The sequence below is a fragment of the Camelus bactrianus genome, chromosome 21 (genome assembly GCF_048773025.1).
Source record: "Camelus bactrianus isolate YW-2024 breed Bactrian camel chromosome 21, ASM4877302v1, whole genome shotgun sequence".
Lineage (NCBI taxonomy): Eukaryota > Metazoa > Chordata > Mammalia > Artiodactyla > Camelidae > Camelus > Camelus bactrianus.
The window spans coordinates 12,949,305-12,973,819 of record NC_133559.1 but is presented as its reverse complement, the minus strand read 5'-3'; the positions used below and the strand labels follow the sequence as shown (position 1 = coordinate 12,973,819).

The window sequence follows — 24,515 nt, the reverse complement described above, 5'->3', positions numbered from 1 at the left end:
GAGCAAATAAGTAATATGTTGGGGAAGCAGCCTTTTCCAGCTCCAGGATCTGGCCATTCTCTGGAATTTACTAGTTTTTTTTTTTTTTTAAACATCATTATTCTGCATTATTTCTGTACAGATCCAGCTTACTGTTACATAAGTCCCTGAAAGTACTTGGCCACATGGGTCAAATCTTCCTGTCCAAAAGCCATTTTGTATTAGCAACTCCAGAGCATTTGTGGGCTTTAGTTGTCAAGATTAGGTTGGATATGATTGCTTTGATGTTTTCAAAGCAGAGAAGGCACGTCTAGCCTCAGAGTGGCTCTCAGCTGCAGATGGAGAGCACTGAACTCACGGGAGTGCCAATTACAGCAATTTTGTAAAAACGGGGCTGGAAAAGAAGCTGTCTTAGAACTTTATACTACTTACGCAAACGGCGCACAGAAATGTTTCTTTAAACCATCTCCTTGTTCATGTTGACAAAACCCTCTCCCTTCCACTCTCAGGCCATCTCTCAATCCAGCACAGAAGTCAAGCCAAGATGCAAAGCACAGCTATTCTTTCCGGTATGCCTAACGTTGGTACCAACTATATACCTAGCAGGCATCAATATTTGATGAACTGCAACAACAATCAAGAAGATAACACTATATTCTCAGTGAGAGCAGGTTGTCTACTCAAAAGCAGACAAAAGCCTGCAGTGGTTCCTATACGAAGACAGAAATCAAAAGGCTGATTCCAGTACTTCACTGGTCCACATAAAAATCAGAGTTGATGTTTTTCTGTCCTCCTTTTAAATGACCTTATTGTTGGTTGGTCCTGTAAACTTTGGGAATCTTTTGAGGTAATTACTATTGGTCTTAGTATGCAGCTGATTTAATAAACAACCTTGGGCACTGTTTTGAATTTCACTGTCCTGGAAAAAGCTCTCTCAACTTCGCAGCCCATGGAGATGATTAAAGGAGTCATCAGGTAAGTAAGGAAAGTCAAAAAGCTCAAAATGAGAGGTGTGTATGAAGATGAAGACAATGATAATAACGAACATGACCACAGGAAGAGGATGAAGAGCCGAGTGGGGGCACACTTCTTACAAGAAAGTGTCTTCCTTGGTCTAGCAGCTCTACTCTAGTTTACTTCTCCCCCACCCCCAACTCTGTATCTTCTGAGCACTTGAGATTTATCTGCCGAGTGCTTCTGAATCCTAGGGAAATGGGGCCCAGCAAGTCAGTTCTAGGACAGCTCACAGCTTTATAATTCTGTTCATCTATCACAGCAAGAAGTACAGTGTCCTTCTCTTGACCTTCAGCAGCACAGAATCTCAACAAAAACAGGACTCAGGGTCATGTTTCTTTAATGTGTTTTTGAACCTTAGTAAAAGATTTAAGCTTATATCTACCAAATGACTGCAGTCTACAGAATCTGCAGTGCTGAAGTGAGAAAATACATCAGGACTTTCACAGTGAAGAAGACCCAACGTACTAAGACTCTGAAATGGGAGACGGGTTTGGTTTCTGTCTAACAGGTTCGTTAATGGCCTTGATCATATAATTAGATCAAGGTGATGTCTTGGACACTAGAAGACTGCTCACTCTGGGGAAAGTTTCGTTCCAAAGCAGGTATGACTTCCAACATTGACAGAAGACAGTGGATCTTAAAATTTCCAATGGCCTGCTAGGTGTTTCCTTGTTCTCTGCTGGTCCATGAACCACAGTCCCAGAGAGAAAAGAAGGCCAAGTAACAGCTGTCAGTCGCTCAGTACTGTCAGTAACCAGCTAGGTGACCGTGGGCAAGTTAAATCACTTTTCCATGTACTGATTTCCTCTCCATAACCAGACAGGTTGGGACTAGATGAGTTCTGAGACTTACGATTTCTGTATTTTGACTTCCCAACCCAGTCCCACCCCAACACTTAAGATATATAAACTTAGGACCTATCTCTCTTCCATATCTTAAGCCTGACCAGGAAAGTGACTTATTCTTTAGCACATGACTGTCACCATCTTTCAAAATCCACTGCCAGCTCTAAAGGACTGTTAAACTTCTCAGCTGTGGTCCCTAATCTGATGGCGACAGCATTACAGGAGGAAATGATTTCTCCTAACCCAAACCAATTGGGCTGTGATTGTAGGCAGAACGATTTCAAGGAGCTGCCCGGGAAGATAATGGGGAGATTCCCGGGGCTCCTGTTAATCACTAACACTTCACACACAGTCACACTTAATCAGGGCGGACAGCCTCGTCCTCCTGGGGCCGGGAGGAAATGACAGGAGCGTGACATCCACTCCGCAGGAGAGGTCAAGAGACCATGCAGAGCCTGCGCGAGAGGCAAAGGGCCTTGAAAATGAATACTATCATTCTATCCCCCAGGGAGGAGAAACAGGAAAGCCGTGTCATTAGGAGGCGTCTCCAATGGATGTTCCACACGAGGAAAAGGCCCCCCCCTTCCTTTCTGGCACTAGTCTGAATAGTGCTGGGACCCCCCGCCCTATCACCCTGGCAGTCCTTCCCAGTCACATAAGATTTGTTCCCTGAAGATCACCTCACTCCACACACAAAAATCAGCATTCCTGAATGCCTTTCCTCTTATTTGGTAGCTGGAGACACTCAAGTGCAGAGAGGTTCATGTGTCTTCTATGAGTTTCGTGTAACAGACTTCAATGGCCAAAACTCTGGACTGGGAAGCAGGAAGCCCAGTTCTTATCTCAGTGGCACTATTGACTCCCTGTGCGACCAATGGCAATTTACTGCCCTGGACCCTTTTTTCCTCCAACTGTGAAGTGGAGTCAATACTGATCAGACAAAGATACTAAGAGAGAGAGAAAAAAAAAGGAAAATCTATGTCAAGTGACTTGGGCCATTCAGAGGTAAGGAGCTCTTCATATCCCAGGAACGATTATAGTAGAACCCATTTGCAAACAGGTCTTGGAGAACAAGGCTACTCCTCAGTGACGCAAGTTCCTGATGAAGATAATACAATGCGGTGGTTAAGAAGGTGAGCCCCCGAGTCCAGCTTTCTGGGTTCAGTTCTGACTCTACCACTTATTGTGAGTTATGTCCCTTGAGCATCCAGTTTCTCATCTATAAAATGAAGAGCATGGTGATACCTACCTCACAGCACTGCTGTGGAGATGAAATGAGACAACACATAGGAAGAGTTTAGAACGGTCACAGACACACAGTCAGCAACCAAAAGCGATTAGATATTACCATCTTACTTAATATAAGGCTACAACTTGGATAATTCAGAGTATTACTCTAAACTATAGGCGATTAGCTGGTGGTATGTTATCCTCCTGCAACATTGTGGTATCAAGCTTCTATTGAAAGCCCAACTGAAAAAAAATCAGCTCAAGATGAGAACCACATTGGCTGCATATGTGAGTAACTAAAGGCAGAGCCACAGGTATGGAATAACAACTGTGCTGGGAGCCAGGTACAGGGAGGAGCTGAGACACCTGACCTAGGTTCTCAACCAACAGAAAAGGCAACCCTGTTCCCCGTGGTGAAGGTAAAGGGAAATGTGCCTTGGATGCACACACAGGGGACATGATGTGATGTGAACAGCAGTAACCAAAGCCCTGACATAGCAAGGAGCTCATACAAGGCTTTCCTACACTATGAGCAACACAAGGGCTCTATGAGTACCTGGGTCTCCTGGCTTCCAGTCAAGGGACCCCTCTTTTGACCTCCAACAATCCAGAAACAACCCTGTAAGACGTGCTTCCTCAGGGAATATAGTCCTTTCCTCCTCACCTCTTAGGTATTTCTATCATTTGCCAATTAAAACTCCTTCCCAAGCTATTATCTCTCCAAACCAGAAGTGCCCTACAAGAAGGTAAATCACCAAATCTGGAGACTAACCAGGATAAACGTACAAAACCTTGCAGACGTGCTCCCCACCCCTCCCCAATTCTGCTTCCTTTGCTGAACAATTAATTCACTTCTCTTTCCTGGCTTGGAAACTAGCCCTTCTATCTACAGTTCGGCAGTAATGGGGCTCACAGCCCAGGCTGTCTGGAAACAATTCCTTCAGCTGCATGGCTACAGGCCAGCAAAGGGCCTGAGAACCAGCTCTAAAGGGTTACAGCCTCAGTAGGTGAGGGTGAAAGGGATATAAAAAATAAGAGCCAGAGACCAGGATTAGCTGAGAGCCATGAGACATGGGAAAAGCTGATATGATAGGGAACCAGATGACTGCTCCTTTGTCACTGGGTAATAAGAACTTAATTCTATGCTCCATGTCAAGGTCAAAGTGCCAGTGGGCACTGTTCTTAGACTCAGGTTTTGGCAGAAGAATTGGATGACCCCACTGTGTTTTTGCTGCTGCACTAGATCAGATGGTAAAGCAAATATAATGATCTCCTTTACCTAGGTTTACTGCTCACAATTCTTTTGTTCTGCATGTCTCCCTGGTTCTGGGCAGGTCATTTAATCTCTCTGAACCTTAATCTACTCATCTGTAAAACCAGGGGTGAAAATTACCTGTCTTAACTTCTTCACATAGGTTTTTGTAAGGATCAAGTAAAATTAAATATTAAAGCACTCTATAAACTAAAATGTGCCATTTGTAACTAATAAATTTCAAGGTCCACATGATCCAGTCTCTGGACAAAAGTAAGTCAGATTCAAATGAATATAGCTGAGCACTTAACATGAATTCAGGGAAATTCTAGTCTTGAGTTCCTTCTGTCAAAGAACATTACAGATGATCCAATTCATAACTCTCAGGAACACTTTGTATTTCCTTTTCTTTCCTTCCCAGATGCACTACACCTCAAAGCCACATAAGGGCCTTTCACTCTCCCTAACCCTAAATTCTCATCCGCAGCCCCTCTGGCTTTTCTTTCTCTCCCTCTCCTCCTCCTCTTTCTATCAGCTCGACTTTGCCCCACTTACACTTTATGCCCTCTCAACTGTACTACTGTCTAGAAACGAAGTCTGGCAACTTGCCCCCTTTTCCTTCCATTTTTCAAATTCTAGCTCTTTCCATCCAAGGTCATGATTTGCATTGAAAAGTCTGGGAACAGGTGGGTAAGAGCACAAATCTCCTTAGAGGAAGAGGCTGAACCACGAAGTATAACTCTCTTTGTGGAGCTAGGGTGGGGGCCAGGATAATTATGATAGTAAATCTGGACCCTGTCATGTATTATTATTATGCCCACTTGGCAAGGTACCTACAAAGCTATTAAAGATGTCTTACGGCATACGATGCATTAAGACTTCACACAGCGTCAGGGAAGGGCAAGCAGGAAGGGATGTGGAAGTAGCCCGCACAGAAAGCCAGGCTTAGTGGTTTGTGTCTAGAATGGTACATCTGTAAGGGGCCTTAGAGGCATAAATAGAGTGTTTCCCAAAATCTCTTCTGCAGAAAAATAATTCCCAAGGTATTATCGCAAATACATGGGAAAAAACATGATTCCATGGCTAAATCAGTTTGAGAAATGCTAGGTTAAAGTTAAACGGATTTCGCTAATTTTAGGACTTCCCAGAAAATTGAAATAAAATAGTTTTACATGTAACACTTTGGATGGTAAATGTCTTACAGGCTACATTTTAGGAAATGCTGATTTTGACTCTCCTCCTTGTTTTATAGACAAGGAAGCCAAGACCCATGGGGGATCGTGACCCACACAACATCACTCAGGGTTCCAGGGGTGATGAGGCGCTAGATCCCAGGTTTCCAAAACCCCAGTTTCGTGTGTTAGACTCCTGAAGGAGTGACAGAAAGGAAGCATACCTCTACAGAATTGCAAAAGTTGCGTTTACTCAAGCATCAAGGCTGCTATACCAAAATAACTATCCAGGACGACCAATATCACATGCAAAGTCTAAGCTAGATGCCACATGTCATGTCTGGGGGCCACTGACCAGTACACAGAATTATGATGAAGGTCACCTTAGTGAGTGGCAATGCTTCTTTCCTAATGCACCCCATGGTGAGCATCACTCCTGGTACCAACGCAGCTCACTCATCCAATGGTTGAGATCTCTCCAGCTGTTCGCATCCAACTAAGTACAAAGTTCAAATGAAACTAAGAGAAATTCATTATATATGAGCAATGACAGACTAGTGAGTTTATTCCCCTCAAGCTCGCATTAAAATAGCCACCTACAAACCTTATCCCTCTATCAACAGGGAGACAAGTCAGTGTTGGGAGCACTCTGGTTCCGTCAGAGGAAAGTAAGAGATGACCAATGACTGCCCCTTTACCTTCTTCTTGGATTTAAAGACGTTACACCTGAAGATATTGCTGGCACCATCTCGAGCGATATAGCTGAAGATCTTCAAGTCTTGGGAATCATGAGAGACGTAGAAGATCCTATAGGAAGAGCAACAGAAAAATGCACTGAAAATGGCATTAGGTTCAAATCTCCAACAAGGAAACCTCTGCTTATGGACACTGAAGACAGAGCTCACTCAAGTCAAGTTTGTTGAGAAAATCATCTTCTTATGAAAGCCACAATACAGGAGGCACTGTCAACAGGTCCACTAACCCTCCAGATCTGGAAGAGTGGGCGTGGGTAGGACGGGGACCCCACACTATTACTAGGCAGCAAATCTGTCCTGGTAATAATGTGTTAGAACGAAAAAATCATTCCCAACCTTATCAGACCAATAAATCTGCATCTAACCAAGGGAAATGGGAGCAAGTTTCCTGATACCCGTTCATAGTTAACTCCAAATGAGAAGACTTAGGGAACCAGCAACATTAACCACACTGGGAGAGACTAAGACACTCTGTTTCATTATCGTAGGTCCCTCGGTGATAGTGACTTCACTTCCGGTCCCTCTCCATTAGGCCCACGGCTTCCATGGAATTCATTCCATCACTCAACCCATCCCCCTGAGTGCACGTGGTGGGCCAGGCACTATCCCAGCAGCCAGGGGTACCGGTTATGAGTGCTATGAAGAAAAATAAGGGACAGAGCTTGATGGGGGCTGCTGTTTTAGACAGGGTGGCCTCACCAAGAGGCAGAGGCCTCATCACGTGAGGGAGCCACTCACAGGACTATGTGGGCAAAAGCACTGCAGGAAGTGGGAATAGCGAGATGCAAAGCCCTGCAGTGTTCAGAAGGTGTTCTAAGCACTCAAGGAATGGCCAGAAGGTCAGCGCAGCTTGACCTCAGAGTGAGTGTGGTCAGCGACAGCGTCAGAGCAGCAGCCAGAGGCCAGAACGTAGGCGGCCGTGAAGGTCAGAGACTGTACTCCAAGTGACAAGAGAAGCCATTGGAGGCTCTTGAGCAGAGGGCAGACTTCCTAATGCTTTAAACTAAAGGATCACTCTGGCTGCTGTGGTGGAGATGGGGGAAGAGGCAGAGGGAAAGACTAGAAAACGGGGATACATAAGCAGACGCTAACAGCTGACTCTCGGCGGAGGTGGTGGGGGTGGTCCTAGGACAGGGTGCTCCAGAACCACTAGGGCTGAGTTTTGTCAGCATGGAGCAGGGGAGGGAAGTATCGGGGACACAGCAGTGGAACTGATTTTGGGTGATCCAAGGTTTTGATAAACCCTCTGGGGCCATATCATTTCCATAAAACATCTCTTCCTCAAAAACAACACTGGTAACTTCCATCCTGGGATTTAACAGGTCTGATCTGCTTTAGTCAGTGCTGTGTAGTAGAAAGAGAATGGAATTTAGAGTCATACGCACATCTCGGCCCCTCACTACAACTACGACAAGACTCAGCAGCTCAGTCTTCTTATCTGTAAAATGGGACTATCAATAGTAACACCTTGCAGGTTGTTGGGAAGGTGAAATAATGAGTAAAATGCCTTTTTACTTCTCCTTACCAATACAGCCTCTAAGAGGTCTTTTTATTGAGATTCCCACCCAGGACCCCAAGAAGCCTGAGAGGGACATTCAAAAGAAAAGTGATGCAGAGAGGAGAACAATCCTGGGAAGAAACCCAAGTTCACCCTGGGGACCATGGTGTCTACACTGAACTCTGCTAGAAGTCATTTCAGTTCATCTCACAGGCCCACCAACTCTAAATGACGCTGAAACAGAAGTTACGTTTGTTTCATGTGGCTTCTAAGGAAACTAATCTAACGTTATGGGGCCCATAGAGTCCCCTACCCATATAGTGACACCGAAGTGTCCTCCTAACATGGAAGGGACAAACCAACAACCACACCGCAGCAGCCCCTGCCTGAGCACCGGGCCCGCCCAGCCAGCCCTTCCCGACAAGCCCTCCTGGTCCTCACCGCAAGCTTCTCAAACTCATCATACCTCCAGCTGAATTCATCATCTCCTCTGTAATTCTCCAAGCAGGCATGGCCTTCCTTCTCCCAAGCCCCCTCCTGACGAGGGGCATCGTGTCCACTCGAGCCAGAAACCTGGACAATATCCCTGCTCCTTCCTCCCCGTTCCCCAGTACCTGTCAGTCACGACCAAGGCCTCTGCAGCCTGCCTCCTTCACATGCCTCTTCAACATTAAAAAGAAATGTACTTTTTTTTCCCTTTAACTTCCTGGCACTGCCTTTGTCCACCTGTCCTTGCTGTTCACCTGCTTTTTGCAGCCCACCTAGTCTCTCTGCTTCCTAGCTCACCTACACTAACCCACTCTCGACACTGCTAGCAAAGTGGTATTTTTAAAAACACAAACTACATCCCATTATTTTCTTCTAAAAATCATTCAAAGACTTCCTACTGCCCTCCAGATAAAGTCCAAACTCCTCAGGGTGAAGTTTCTACCTTTCTACTTTCATTTCTCTCCAGAGGCCTGACCTACATAGCCCTTCGGAATTAGTCGCACGTATCTGCCTGCCTGTGCAACTGCGGTGACACTCTTGGCATCCTTTGAGACTTGGCTCAGAGAAGCCTCCCCTGCCCACCCTGCCCCCAAGTGTGAGCTGCTGAATCCCCGGGGCTCACCTTAACCATAGCACATACATCACACTATGTTGTTTATGCTGAAGCTCCTGCAGGAATGAGGATCACACCCTGGTGTTCCAGTGCCAGCATGGTGACTGGAGGTTCCTAACGCCTGCTTAGGAGGGAGGAATGTGTCCTTACTGTCGGTAAGCACCCATCATGTGGCCCGGCTAGTCATTTCCCCCCAGTAAGACAGGTCCAGTTAGTTCAGATGCATCACACATAAAATTCCTTTGATTTCCGAGTTTTTCATTTATTATTACACACTACCCCAAGGACTGAGAACTGGATTTAAAATTGACAGAGCAGATATGAGTGCCGACTGGCATGCCAGCAAGACAGACATGAAAGGCACTCAGGGATGGCAGCAAGCTAAGGTTAACTTTACCTTGGTAGGCAAAGCACATTTTCAGCAAATATGATGACCACCTGGGCATGGAGGCAGCCACTCTCTTTGGACTGGAGCTCTCTGGGGACTGCCCTGTTATGTCAAAGTTCAGAAACTCAATGTCTAGTTATTAACAGTAAATAACCTCTAGCTATTAATGAAAAAGAATATGAAAACAAATACATGTATGTATATGCATGACTGGGACATGATGCTGTGCACCAGAAATGGACACATTGCAACTGACTGTACTTCAATAAAATTAATAAATAACCCCTAGCCAACCAAAAAGTCAAATAGTTAGAGCTTAGAAAAGTGTCCACCAACACAGTCAAGAAGCAGGAAATTTTTCCATGTGACCCCATTTACCAACCAATTAATAGATCAACAGATTAAGGCCTTAGGTCCCAATTTCCAGATCAAGAATTATGTTCCAAGAATCCTTACTCCTTCATACTTTGTTTTTTTACTTTTGTTTTTAAGAACTGTGACTCTTTGTGTTGGGGGTGGGGACTTGGGTAAGCACTGAAGAGAAGAAAGAAAGATTTCCCTTTTCCCTTCCTATAGCATTATCCTTAAGTCTAGGGCAATTCTGATCCTGCTTCTAAAAAGTATCTCAGTTTTCACAACTTCCAGTATAATTATCGAGGGTAGGATACCAAAGTGGTTCACACAGTGTTAATAATGATTCCTAAGGTTTGTTAGGTTTGTTTCCCCCTCCAAATTCCTTAAATTTTTTTATTTCAAACTACATATAGATTTATAATTTTCACTCATTAATGGAACTGTTACGCTTCCATAGTAATAAACTTTTCTGCAGGTTGTTATGGCCATAAATGACTGAAATATTTAAACAGTATCTTGGAGAACCTGAATTTGGGGTTTACTGTCATGTTGAAATGTAAGCTGACAAAGAGAGAAACAGCCACTAGACTCACCACCCACACCCTCTTCCCCACTTCCGCGGCTATTAATCTACAGGTTAACTTGTTTCTGTTAGGAACACAGGGAAAACAAAATACAGAGTAGAAAGAGACCTGTGCAGCCATAAGGCCTGTCTAACCCAGCACCCCTCTCATTCAGCACTCGTCCGCGGTGTGCAAATCACTCCTGTTAGAGTACCCGCTTCCCTCACCCTTTCTAGGAGCTTCTAATTCTTTGGAAACTCCCCCTCACGTTGATTAGAAATCTACCAGCAGGAATACGGTGGAGGGAAGGGGTTGAAAATACGGACCCTGGTGTGGGACAGACCTGAGTTTTAGGCCAGGCTGTGCCACTTTCTAGCTGTGAGAGCCTGGTCATCACCTCGACTTCCTTGTGGTTCTTCACCTTCGAAACGGGGATGGTCACAGTCCATACCTCATTCACGGGGTTTAGAGAAAGAATGGATACAGAATGATCAGCACGTAGCAAATGGTTAATAAATGGTAACCGCTGTTAGTACTCGCGCACTGCTGCCTGAGTTCCATCCTTTGGGGCCTTGGAGAACAAGGCTAATCCTTTTTCTGAATGGCAACCATCTGAACATTTGGAAACAACCACTGTTTTTGTACTCACTCCTCTTATTTTTTAAAGTGATACACTTCTTCCTGCAAGAGTTCCTCACCTGGCCCACCTTCCAGACCCCTCATTGCTCTGGTAGGTTTGTACTGTGGAAAGAGTGGGCTTTGGAAGGAGAGAGATCTGGGTACAAGTCTTAGCTTTGCCGTTAGATGTTGGTCTCATGTAAACTACTCAGTTGACATAACCCTTTCTTTCCTCATCTGAAACAGGTAGATTCATGATGTCATCATAGAATTAAGTATTAAAACACGCTCCCAACATTTAACACAATGCCCAACACATGCCGAGTTGCTTGCTCAGTAAATAAGAGTTCTGTCTTCCTTGTTAACCTTCTCTGTACATACCCCAACTTGCTAATGACTCTTAAAATGCAGCTCACAGAACTGAACACATATTCCTAAAGAGATGAAAACATCACAGAGTGAGTTTGAGTAAATATTTTCTATGGCCTAGAACTGAATTTTTAGCAAAGCATCTCTCATCACATTTTTTTTTCTTTAGTTATAGCATCTCATTGCTTCCTCACATGGTGGTCAATTCAAACATTCAAAGCTAATTTGCACAACTGCTCTCCAGGCAGATTTCCTAAGCATACTTGGTCATTGGTTTTGAGGACTGGCTCCTAGTGATCACTATTTCCTTTTCCAAGCTCTCACGGATTATCTGCTTAATGATCTCTTCTAGAATTTTGCCCAGGGGCAATAACAAGTTCACCAGTGACTCCTAGACCCAGATTTCCCCTCTTTCTAGAAAGTGAAATGTCTTATTCTTGTAATCCTCTCATATCTCATCCATTCCTCATGATTTTGCAATCACATTCTTTAGGACCCCAGGGTCTAAGTGATCGAGGCCTGGACACACTTAAAGGAGTGAGGGACGTGTGCCTTTTTCCTCATGGTTTTTGAACTTCTTCAATTTTTTAAAGTCACTTATGTCTCAGTGTTTCTAGTTTGAAGATTAGACAGTTCTCTACTATAAGGAAAAAAAGGAGAGACATGGTTAGAACAACGGGACTTGAGAATTTCCCCTGGTCATGTGCTTCTCTCTTGTCACACATCTTCCCTCTCATCTTCAGCCTTTTCCATGAGTCCAGTGGATTCAGAGATTCAGTTCCACAGCACCTTTCCATACTGTGTACTTTTCAAAGAATATTTTATGGTGGTCACATGATTTTTCTTCATGGTCTCACCTTTTTGGACCCAACTGGAACCAATTATGTTGTGCTTCTGTCTTAAGTTCTCATCTCTTGTTCCTGCTCGCAGTCTCTGGCCATGAGGCCACAACCTTGCTCTGTCATTATCCCTCTCTCTGAATGTAATAAACTCTAAAATGCATGGCCATGTCCCCCCCAGGTGCTACTGTTCTGCCCCTATTGCCCCTCATTTCCATGGGGACTGCCTGGTGACTTTGGGACCCACAGGCTACAGAGAACATGAAAGGTCCTGAATCACCTGCAAAGTTTCCTGAGCTCCCCCATCCGAGACTCACAGACACAGAGCTCCGCAGAGGAGTCTCCATGCCGACTCCTGCTCAAAACCTGCTGGGCCTCGCCTGGCCGGCAGGGGCCTGCCACAAGCACAAAGCACTGAACCTGCAGACAGAGGATCCAGACCTGCCATGGGGCCCAAGCAAAGTCTTGTCCTGCTCTCAGCCCCAGTACTTCAAGTGAGAGCAAAAAAAACCTCTCTCAGAGTGGCTGTACAGTTCTGGAACGGGCAAATATTGAGAATGGATGAGACAGGAGATGGATAAATATACTGTAACCCATTGTACAAATACTTTAAAACTGTGGAAATAACTATAGAAAAGGCAAATGGAAGAACAAAGAGAAACCACCACTGTCGCCCCGACATCACCGTCTCTCTGGGGGTTCTCCAGTTTGAACATGGAGCAGAGATTTTTCTCTTAAGCCCCTGGAAGGCTTGGGCACCCCTAACCCATAAAGACATATGGAAATGAACCAAGATTGATGAGGTAAAGCCATCAAGGAACTCACAGATGGTGAAGGCAGAACCCAGGGGGCCTTCTCAAAGCAAAACCTCTGGGAGAAGCAGCAGCACAGTGCGAAAAACGCAGAAGACAGAAAACAACTAACCTGCTGCTCGAGACCCGCTGAGGGTGGCACAGCCATGAAGCACGGTCCTTGGAAAACCCAGAACAACCCCTGCCCACAGGAGCAAGGATTCCCTAAGCAGCTCATGCGATTTCTGTGGGTTTCCCAAAGGAATGTGTTATCCTCAGAGGGCCTCGGGAGAATATTAGGAAAGGTGATAGTTTGGAGCGAGGCCCCCCAGTGCTTTGCTAACAGAACCACACCTGAATCTATAGCAATGAGTGTGGCACCCCACCCAGCCCCACCCGCACCCCAGCCCCTGCTCCCGTGTGCTGCCCGAACACGGTGTCCTTTTCTCTTCCCACCCAGCCCTGAAGCACTCACGCAGTTTCACACTCCCGCCCCTGGTCATCTTCCTTCTCCCATGTCTTATTTTTAATCTAAACTTTCGATAAAATTGTCCTTCATCTTGATCTTTTCTTTATTACTGCTTTGATCGGATGATCTTTCCCTCCCACTGTGTTTTCAGGGCTCTTGATCACTTCAGCCAGTTTTCTTTTATTAGAAGTTAGTTCAACGACCATCTTCTTCATCCTCCACTTCAGCCATTCTTGATTTGAGGACTGCCCCCCTCAGACTTGACTTTCTCTTGGCCTAAAGGAATGGGGACCAGCTCGTGAAGTGGTGCCGCAGTCGCTCGTAACTGGTCTCTTTACTCCACAGACATCTGAGGTGCTGGGATACACTGTCCAAGGTCTTCCTGTCACCTTAACCGGGCCATACGTCACAGACCTGCCTCAACACAGCATGACCTGGAAAGAAGCCTGGGAGTCTAGGGCTGGGAGAGACCTTGTGAGACAGTCAAGCCCATCTCCTCAACGGCAGGCAGAGAAATGCAAGTATTACAGCTGACTTCTAAGGTTTCTTCAAGGCAAAACATTATGCAAATGTTATTTAAATTATTACTACAACTATCCACTGTGAACCTTAAGAAATAAGCCATCAATTGAATTTTAAAACCTAGTGAGAGACAGACAAACACACATTTATCTTTTGAAAGTCTAGTGAAGGCACCCTCACTGCCTATCTCAGCAGTTAATTTATGTTTTAATTTCACAGCTGTTAAAAAGTTCGTTCTTACATCCCCCTAAATCTCCCCTGGTTTACTTGAATCAACCACAAACTGACAAACAGCACTTTCTAAATGTCAAGGGTTGTGCTAAGTTAATTTCCTCTTGTTCACTACTTGACAGGCAGGCAAACAGGCCAGTGTCCCTCGCAAAACCACAACAATCCTTCCGTGTATTTCAAGGCTTCAGCTTCTCTGCAGTACTGGTAATCTCTCCAAAATAACTGTCACCTGCTGTTGGCTTTCAAGAACCAAACCCATTTACACAAACTGCCAATTCTTCCTTCTCTGCTTCTGTGTTATCTGGGCTCACACACTTGGCATGCTCAAGTTTTCTGAGGTCAGCCATCCTTCCTACACTTCTGAGCATCCTCAGGCTTCCTGGAGACTCTTGCTCAGAGACACAGCTTTCCTTACAGAAATGGAGAGTGGAGAGAATACACCACACACCGCAGACAGAAGGGGCGCTGCTTTGACTGGTGTGTGCGAGGGGAGTCTTGCTTAGAAAGCTGCATCTTCCTTTCTTTGCCCCATGAACAATCTGTCCTCTTGCTTTCAAGACAGTGAATGCTTCCCTTCTTTAAGTGGTACGTGGAGAGAAGGTTTAGTCATAAATCTTCCCAATGTAAAATACACTGTAATCAAAATTCACACCCTCTCTTACCCACTCCCCATACCCCGTGAGGTCCCTATGATCCTGTGGGGTAACAGCACTGACAGAGCAGAGCCGCAAAGCCTCAGCCAAGGTTGCAGCCCTTCGACTCTCTCAAAGCTCTGAGTTTTAGTTTTCTTAACTGCAAAATGGCACAAGAAGAGGCTCACAGGATTGTTACGGGAATCAAACGACATGATTTATACATAGTGCCTGGCACACAGTAGGTGCTCAAAAAACTTGAGGTGATGGATCAAGAATATTTGTGAATCTAGGGTGTGTCTCTCATGTGCCAGGCACTGCCCTCATCACTTTACAGGTAAAAACTTGCTTAATCTTCACCACCTTACGAGGTAGGTACTGTTACTATACCCCTGTTATCGATAGGAAACAGAGGGCTTAGTCACCTTTCTCAAGGTCACTCAGCTAGTGGGCATCTGTTCTCGTTTCCCAGGGTTGCTGTAACAAATTACCACAAACTGGATGGTTTAAATTTAATCTCTCACAGCTCAGAAGCCAGAAGACAGAAAGCAAGATGTTCACAAGGTTAGTTTCCCCTAGAGTCTCTGAGAGAGACTCCACGCCATGCCTGTCTCCTGGCATCAGGTGGTTGCGGCAATCCTTGGCATTCTTTAGCTTTGCGTGGCATCACTCCAGTATGCTGCCTCCATCGTCACATGGCCTTCCTCCCTGCATCTCCCTTCTATGCTTCCGTCTCCAAGTTTCTCTCTTCTTATAAGAACACCAGTTATTACACCTAGGGCTCACTCTAATGCACTATGACCTCATCTTAACTCGATTACATCAGCTAAGTCCCTACTGCCAAATAAAGTCACGTTCACAGGTATCATGAGTTATGACTTCAACATACCTTTCTGAAGAACACAATCTGACCCACTACAGTCTCAGAGACAGAATTTGAACCCTGGCCATCTTAACCAAGTTAACATCTGCATTATCTGCTTAGCTGATTAATAACTGTCAAATACAGTTTGAGTATTAGATTGTCATTACTACGACTGTTATCTCTATATCCAGCTAGAAGTTGGTGCTATGGTACATTTATGCCACCTAGGAACCCCTGAATGTTCTTATTCCAGGTAATTTTCCAAGGCCTGGGTGCCTTTAGAGATTCTTTATAGTCAAAAACTTCATTCTCTTGTGGGTAAGATCTTCGCTGGACACCTGAGTGAGTGGTGCTTAATTGCTTTGCTCTCCCTGACTGCCGCCCTCCTTCCAAGTGTCTTCAGATAAACCAACCCAGGAATACTATACATGTCTAAGAACAGCTTAGCCTTTCCAAGGGCAGCCTTTAAAGGACCCATTCAAGCTTCCCAGGACTCATTCCATAACACACTCTGTACTCAGCTCTAATCCTTCACCCTCAGGCCACTTGCTCAGCACATGGGGAACCTCATGTGCTGGGACAGGAAATGAAGAGAGGGCATTCCCTGCCCCCCCAGGGCTCGAGGTATGCCTGGCTGGCAATGTCCAGATACTTGTCTTTCCTAACATTTTTCTTTCTGACTGCTCTGACCTGCTTGCCTGATGATGCCCAGTGCTGCATCAGAGGAGGTCTGAATCACAGCTCACCTGAAGCAGGACCTGAGGATAAGAAAAAAAGCCAGGGAGCGCAGGGCAAGTCAACAATCCTAGGGGTCAACTCCCCTAATTTTCACACACACACTCCCCCAGGAGCAATGGCTGAACCATTCTGGTTTCTCCTGGGACATGTCCCTTTCCATCACAGTCTAGTGTCTTCTTTATTTTTTTTAACCATAAGGGACGATGGATCTTTACTTCTAGATGACTAACATGCCTTAGAGCAAAATTTTTAAAACAAACTGATTCATATTTGATCTTCTTTTAATTTCTAATCACTTTTCACTGGTCTTCTGTTTTTACTTTACAAGTTTGGGAAAGGGGTGGGTTGGGAGGCCTCAGGTGGCCAGAGTTTTTTGTTTGTTTGTTTTTCCTTATACTGGAAGCTCTCTTATCCTCTCTGTCTCCCCACCTTCCAAGAGCAGTTGTTGAGGGACTACAGTGCCTTCGGGGTGGTTGGCATAACCTTTATTCTAAGAAATGCACATCTTGCTCTGTACCCTCCTCCTCCCCTGCCCCATATCATACTCTCTCAGGACACAGAGAGGAGCAGTTTCAGAGCTCGCCCTTGAAGAGCTCAGAGTGCTGATGGAGGAGACACGTGCAGGACGGTGGGACAGAGCGCTATAGACACGGCCGTGGAGGGGATGCAGCCACATGCCTGAGAGCCAGGAAAAGTGTACGGTGGTGTGGGGGGACCCACGTGAGAGCTGCTGCCTGAGTGACTTCTTGAAGAACATGTGGGAGGTGGCAAGAATTGGGGCGTGGGGAACAGATCAGTCCAAGTCCTGGCAAGAAACAGATAATTTGAGTCATCTCAGGGAGAGTTTAATAAGGGACTATTTACAGAGGTGAAGGCAGAGTGCAGAGAAACCCCAGAGAACACATTACCCCAGGGAGCCCTCAGCACCCCAAGGCCTGTGGGGGCAGGGCTGTGAGAGGTTACCAGAACCCAGAAACAGAACCGTGTGCCCCCTGGCAGGAGCTCTCGTGACAGTAAAGCAGCCCGCTGATGCGGTACACACAGGCCAGCCTCCCCAGGCACCTAGCACTGGGGAGAGCAGATCCGGAGGAAGGAACAAAGGAAAGCTGTCCATCACACAGACAGGAGAGGAGAAAACTCCTTACAAGGGGAGGTGCACACAGAAAGGCACGGAGTTGCGAAACAGCACAGTTTGCTTGGGCACAGGGAACACAGCACATGCCGAGGGGCTGGCAGGAGCTGGGAACACAGGGAGGTCAGGGCCTGCTCAGATTTTGCCTGGAGGGCTCAGGGCACTGATGGGGGCCTGATCAGGGGAACGACAAAGTTGGTAGTCACGGTGCTGTGAAGGGGAGACTGGAGGAGGACATGAGCAGAAGCAGGGAGGCCAATAAAGAGGTTATTGCAATATGGAACATCTGAAGGAAGTAAGAATCTGGACCCAGGGCTTGCCAGGCAGAAGGGCGAGACTCAATCCCTGCTCTGCTGCTTACAGTTGTGAGACTCCAGGTGAGTCTTTTGATCCTCAAGTTCTGGTTTTGTCATCTACAAACAAGGGAGTTGTCATGAGGGTTAGAGTTTGGGTAAGTCAGGGACCAAGCATAGGGCAGGGTGACTGACACACCTTGGGTTATGCAGTGCCCAGACTGCACAGCCAGGCTGGTCAACCTGAGTCCAGGCAAGAAAAGCTGAAGGCCTCACTAAGGCAGAGGCTGTGATCATGGGTGGGACATGGATTCAAGCGTCATTTTTCCAGATGTGAGAATAAGGAGGGGGAAGGAGAAGATTCTGAGTTGTGTCGCTTGGTATGACCTGGCGAGTGGATTAAACGTTAACTGGGTCAGGGGACACAGAAGCAGGAAAAAGTTGAGGGGACAGGGAAGGAAGAAGAGGACTGTGGTTCTAAACAGGTCAATGATGAGGAGCCACCAAAGCACTCAGAGGGACTTGCCTATGAGATGACTGGAAACAAGGGACCAAGGAGAAAGGCAAGACATAGGATCATAGGGACTTGGGAGGGTGGCTGAAGTCATGGGAAATATGAGATCCACTGGGAAGCAAATAGAACAAGAGAAGGGGAAAAACCAGGAGAGCAGAGGAGGAACGAGGGAAACCCACCACGGAAGCTGAGTGAGGAAAGCGTCTCCAGGAGGAGGGAAAGGTCCAGAGCATGAAGTGCTTCAGAGAAACTGAATGGGATGGGGACAGAAAGTGAGCCAGAGACTCAGCAGCTAAGACATCCCTGGTGACCTCAGCAAGGACAGTCTCTGTAGAGAGCACAGGAAGCCCAACTGTAATGAGCTGAAAAATGACTTTGGGAATACACACAGCAAACGCGATTCCAAGGAGCCTGGCAGGGAAAGAGCAGGCTAGCGTGGTCGGCCGCAGGAGTATCTTTTCTTTTCACGATGGCAAAACCTGAGCCTATTTATAGGCTAAAAAAGGAACAAAACAGAAATAGCCTCAAGATCCAGGGGAAATGCAGAGAAAATGATGGCTCAAGAAACAGATGGAGAGAAGAGACAGGGTCCAACCAAAGAAGTTCACCTCAGAAAAGAGGCCGCAGTGCTTCCTCTGGGCAGGGGGCACCGTCGACCCCTGGCTTGGCTCCCTCTCCCCTTCTTAGACAGCATTTTGGTGGCCTTCCTGAATTAGCTAAGCCTTTCTCTGGCAGAGTGTTGAGGCTGTGTTGATGTGCAAGGAGGAGGAACGAGACTGGTTGAGGGGTGAGGTCAGTCTAATCTTTCAGGAAAGTGTACTGATTAAAAGCAGAGGCTGTTTCACCTGCTCCAGATCTGCATTTTACTGTGCATTCCTTACTTCCCTCTCCCCCAAGTGAGGGTGACTACCATGGCTCAAAATGTAAGTATGTGCAATCAGAAACATTCTGCTGCAATCTTATTAGAGAGGAGATACATATGGATCCATCCTGGCTCTGAAGGCCTGAAAGACAGGGCTCATGTAAATATGTGGCAGTTGAGAAGGGAGGCCTGCCAGGGACACTAAAGGCTCTCTTGGGACCTGGTTTATGAGCGCTTGCAGTTTCTCTTGCATTTAGCTTGTCAAATTCCTCTTTGTCAGCTAAGGCATCTGCCAGGCTTAACTGTTTCCTTAGGGCTTTGTCCTTTCCATCAGTGAACAAAGGCAGTTGGGAGAGATTTAGATTTAGCTCTTCTGATTAAAAAACACTCCTGAACACACATATTTGCACACATACATAAAAATAAATGTGTGCACATGTATGTATTATGTGTGCATGTGCACGCACACATACATATTTTTTTTCTTTTTTTTAAATAGTGTTCGGGAGTAGGGATAGGCAGATCTGACCACTAGCCCACTGCCCAGATGGCCACTCCAACTTTCGAAGGAAATGCACCAGCAGCACCCCACCACCTCTGGCAGTATCATCTTCCAAGACTGATTATGTGCTAATGGGAGACAATGAGAGATAAGAAGCTCATGTGCAGATCTCAGCCATCAGGGGTGGTCCTTCTGAGGCTCTTCCCCTCCAAACATCCTTTTATTGGGGCCATCACTAAAAACCAAGATGAACACACTTACAGTTTATTATGGTTTCATTTCTCCCATCTGCCCTCCGATAGTTATGAGAGCAACTGGACAAGAGATACAGTCCAAGACCAAGATAATCAAGAAAAGGCCATCAACCCCCCAAGCAAAGAGCTAACTGCACAGCAGTGAGAGAAGACAGGGCTCGTGGCATCTTGGCCAACTTGAGGAAGGAGCCTATTTTCAAAGGCAGCCCTGCTTTGTGCTTAGTCCCGCAGCATGAAGAGATGTTGGGCCCTCTCCTGGAGCAAAGCTGAACAAGGTCGCTCGACTTCTTGTTTTTCAGTGTTCTCAAAGGCAATGCTGCCTTTTTAATAGTCGTTTGTGTGCTGTTTGTTATCTTCTAACAGAGTATATGTTCTGAAGCTTTAATGCTAAGTTTTTGGTCACCTTCCCCAAATACCTTCAAACATGGGTCACATCCAGGATTCAACAAATGTGCTTAGGTTGTCTGGTTCCCAATCGTGGATAGAGGTCTCTAGAACAAGTGTACCCACTTCCTGGGAATTTTGCAAAGATTTAAGAAGAAGTCAATTCGATTTAACAAATATGACTGGAGCACAATTATGTACAAGGCAGTAGTCAAGGAGACATAAAAATGAATAAGATGCAGCTCCCACTAAAAACATAAGACAGATAAACAAATAACTACAATACAAGGATGAACTTCCGGGCTATAAAGCCTCGGGGTCCAGAGCAGAAACAGAAATTAGATCCTCACTGTGGGGGTGGGTATGAAATCAGGAAAGAATTCCTGGTGGACATGTATTTAAAAGAAACCTTGAAAGATGAGTAAGGATCTGACAGGCAGAAATGTCAAATACAGCCGAACACAGAGGACTCAGTTATGGTTCGATCATGACTGCTGCCAGCAACTGGGAAAAGCCCTAACTCCTCAGTGGCTGCTTCCCTGGGTCTCCCGACAAAGGGTGTGGGGACCCGCACACAGTTTCGCTTTTCCCGTGCCACATTTCCTGAATTCCACACATTACCCTCTGGACCTCCCAGTCATCCTCACCTCCACAGTCTGAGGTCTGTGCTAGGAAGGAGAAAGGAAGACCGGGCTCACGACCGCCATGCTCTTAGAGGGGGGACATCCCCACCCTTCCTCTGAACTGTGCCAAGACACAAAGAGGAGCCCACAGAGGGCTGCCCAGCCAGGCTGGGGGACAGGGTCCTGCAACACAGAGTCCAGCTGTCACTGTGGGATGAGCTATGACACGGTCCTGCAACAGTCCTGGAGACCACCTATTAATGGCAAGGGCTAGCCAGAGGTGGGCTGCAGAACAAGGACCATCTTTCTTTACTGGCCTTTGGTGTTGAGGTTGTCACACAATAATCCTTACTTACTGGTGTGGAACAGACCCTATGCCAGCTTTCCCATACCCCTGTGACCCCAGGACACTCAGGGTGATCATAAGGTCTTCTACATAAATCCTCTCCCCCTACCTAATTTGAAACCCACCAACACAAAGATCGGTTTGTTTTGAGTAAGACTCCTCTAATGACACGGGATGCTGAAGTAAAGTCCATTGATCACTGAAGCATTAAGTTATGAAGAAAGTGAGACTGGCTTGTTTCTCTTCCTATAGTAGGGCTGCCAATGATAAACCTTTCTAGCTTGATGTGTAAAATATTCGAAGAGGCTTACAATACTTACTGGCACCAGGGGTCTTACTTTGGAATTGATAAACCTCAGGACTATGCGGCCTATGAATTATCCAAAAAAAAATCAAAATTTTGCAAGTATGTATGAGAATTAACTTTTCTAGGGAGAGAATCCCGTTTTCATCAGATTCACAAAGATACCTGTATCCCGTCCTGTAAAAGGTCAAGACCATCCAGTGGACACTCAGGTGAGTATCTACTTGGCAGCAAGGAAAGGCGTCATGGGGAGAAGGGCTGGTTTTACTTTGCACACACTTTCCCATGCGAGACTCTTCAATGCTTTGCACAAATTCTAAGTGAATTCCCTTTATGCACTCAGAAAGGAGAGCAGGAAGAACAGAGTAATGAAATTTGAAACCAGGCAGTCATTCAGTAATAGAACTGGGACCAGGCCTGGTTTCCCTCTTCCCCTGGTCTCTCCTCCACAGGGTAATTCCCTCCCAGGTAGACAGTATTTAATTACATCGCTTTCTAAATTTGGCCTAATTGGATTTTCCATCATTATTTGTGTAAAAGATGCCCTTGAAGGCCTGGCACAGAGAGACTGGCCCAGGGGTTTGACTTGGATCGTGCCCGCAGCCGTCTTTAGTTTTCTGCTCTGTACATCTATTCACTCTCTGGCTGGTTTACTACCTCATTTGGGCTGTGCTTTTGGCCACCAAGAAAGGCAGAGAATAAGGCCACCAAGAAGACAAGTAGGTTTAACGGCCTTTTTGAAGTGAATGTTTCAGTGACAAGCCTGCCCTTGGTTTGTCATGCAGTGTTTACTGAGCACCTACTATGCTCTACAGACCGCTCCAGGCACTAGGGATACAGTAGTGCACAAAATGGGTGTGGCCTCATGGAGCTCATGCTTAGAGCTTCCATGACTGAATTTAATTATCAAGTGAGATCCACCAGAGGCAGGAAGCCCTCAGAAAGGGCAGAGGTAAAGAGAACAAACTTAACGGTTACCACGGGTAAAAGGGGGTGGGAAGGATAAATTGGGAATTTGAAAACTGCACCTCTTGGGGGGTGATGGGAATGTTAGCTATCTTGATTTTGGTAGTGGTTTCATGGGTGTATACCTCTATCAAAATTCATCGAAGTGTACATCTGAAAAAAAAGAAAAAGAAAGGGCCGAGGTAAAACTACCAGAGACTCAAGGTGAAGTCACTGGTGTTTTTTTCTCCCCGCTTCCTCAAATAAAAGGATTCTCCCTCATTCCCTCTGTGTTCAGACTGTCATAGCCTGGATGGTCCGAGCTCACAACAGCTTGCAGACTGACCCCTCTCTACACTTCCTACTGCTGTCACCCTTTTGTACAGACACTCTGCCATTGTCCTCAGATTGCTGGGCAGTCTCTCCCTTGCTCACCTCCCTGACTTGAGTCTCCTCACATTTGGGGCGCATGGCATTCCACGCCACACTGGTTTCCCTAAAACATCACTTTCGCTCTGGAACTCTCAGAGTCAAAGCTCTCATAGGAAGGCTCTAAGTACGGATGTGGAAGGAAGTCCTTGACACGTTCCTGAGAGAAAAACAGGCTCACAAGAGAACTGTCAACAGAGTAACAGCGGACCGTGAAACACACCTGAGTGTATATTTGCACATGCAGTGGTACTAGAAGCAACAGATGTGGAAGGAAGAGCTCTTGACTTTCTCCTTTATAAAACCTTGTCACTACTTTATCTTTTAATAACAAGTGGTATGTATTATTTGGTCATTTTAAAGCTTACACCTCAGCCATGCTCCCCTGGGCACTTACCTGAAGAACCGTCATGGGAAGGAGGAGTCACCGTGAGGACCTTGAGATGAGCTCTGCCTTATCTGTCTTTGCATTCCTGGTGCTTTCTACACAGCATACGATGACTTTTGAGCAGAAAGGATGAAAGAAGAGGAGGAGGAAGGAGAGAAGAAATGTGTGTGCTAACATGAGCACGGGACACAGAGTCACGAGCCCTTGAATGAATTAGGGGTCAGCAGTCCCTTGTTGGAGCCTCACAGTCCATCCTAGGCATTTACTGAGACTTTCTAAATACCAGGAACCCTGTCAGCCTATAAAGATTAAAGTGCAGAACTTGCTTTTAAATAAAGATGAAGAACGGTGAAAGATAAACATGCATACAATTATGTAGGGTTGAAAACAAACAAAAGACAAGGAGGCAGAAAAAAATGAAATAAGAGGAGAAACACAAGGAGGAGGAGGAAGGGCGGCACTGCAGGAGGACCTGGAACTGCTGGTGTGTTGGGAGACGTGGGGGCACACACGACGGGCCCGAGGGAGCAGTCTGGCGAAGTGGTGGGTACCAGTGTCAGAATACAAGGAACTGCAGGATGGTGGGCACTGGTGAAAACACACTCAGGGCCTTGGGAGGAAGCTGACTGCTGACAGAATGGGGTCAGCAGGGCTGAAGGAGGTTATTCCAGGACGGGAGAGAGCTGGACATACTGCTAGGGAGCAAGAGGGAGTCCATGGAAAGTGAGAGACAGGGTAGTTGGGGGAAGGGTAGCGAATGCTCACGGTGCTGGAGGAACAAGTCTGAAATGCAAAGAGGCAGGGGACAGAGTGTCAGCGGGCAATGACACAAACGTCTAAGGGGAGGAGGAGATCTGAGGAACCTCAGAGAAGATGGGGGTCACCTAAGGGGAGTGTGTTTGTACTGACAGAGTTGACAGGCAGAAGAGGGTGAAAGGTCTTGGCATCTGAGCAAAAGGAATTTTTAGCAGGGGCAAATAACAAACTGTAGGGCAGCCCTGGGGAACCAAGAAGCCAGATAGCATGAATGATTTTCCTTCCCCTTCTTAGTTCATAAGCTTTTCCATGCATAAAATTGGGTGAGTAACTCCTACTCATTCCTATGTATGAAAAGATACTGTCTATGAAAGGGCCCAGAGCTGGAGGGAATAAAAACATCAGGTTGATGTGAAACATCACCACAGCTAGAGGGATGGACACTCATACCCTTCAGATGGGCTGTCCCAGAAATGACGAGAAGTTAGGGAGCGGTCTACAGGCTGGGCTGCTTCCACATCTTTGGTTATCAGTTTTCCCAGTTTAGCAGAGGC

The 24,515-nt window shown here is 46.2% G+C and overlaps 1 protein-coding gene across 6 annotated transcripts in view; it reads right to left on the bottom strand.

Annotated features, from left to right (window-relative positions):
* The window catches only part of C21H1orf226 (chromosome 21 C1orf226 homolog), a 281,417-nt gene that overhangs the window by 45,985 nt on the left and 210,917 nt on the right, over nucleotides 1–24,515 (bottom strand). For 4 of the 6 annotated variants that reach the window (XM_074349719.1, XM_074349720.1, XM_074349721.1 and 1 more), the window contains one exon: nucleotides 6,194–6,302. The exons of 1 other annotated variant lie outside the window; for it this stretch is intronic. In XM_074349719.1, the coding sequence (XP_074205820.1) occupies nucleotides 6,194–6,302 (109 nt within the window). Of the gene's footprint in view, nucleotides 1–6,193; nucleotides 6,303–10,498; nucleotides 10,523–24,515 lie in introns of those variants that run through there. One more of the 6 variants, XM_074349723.1, reaches the window with a different exon arrangement.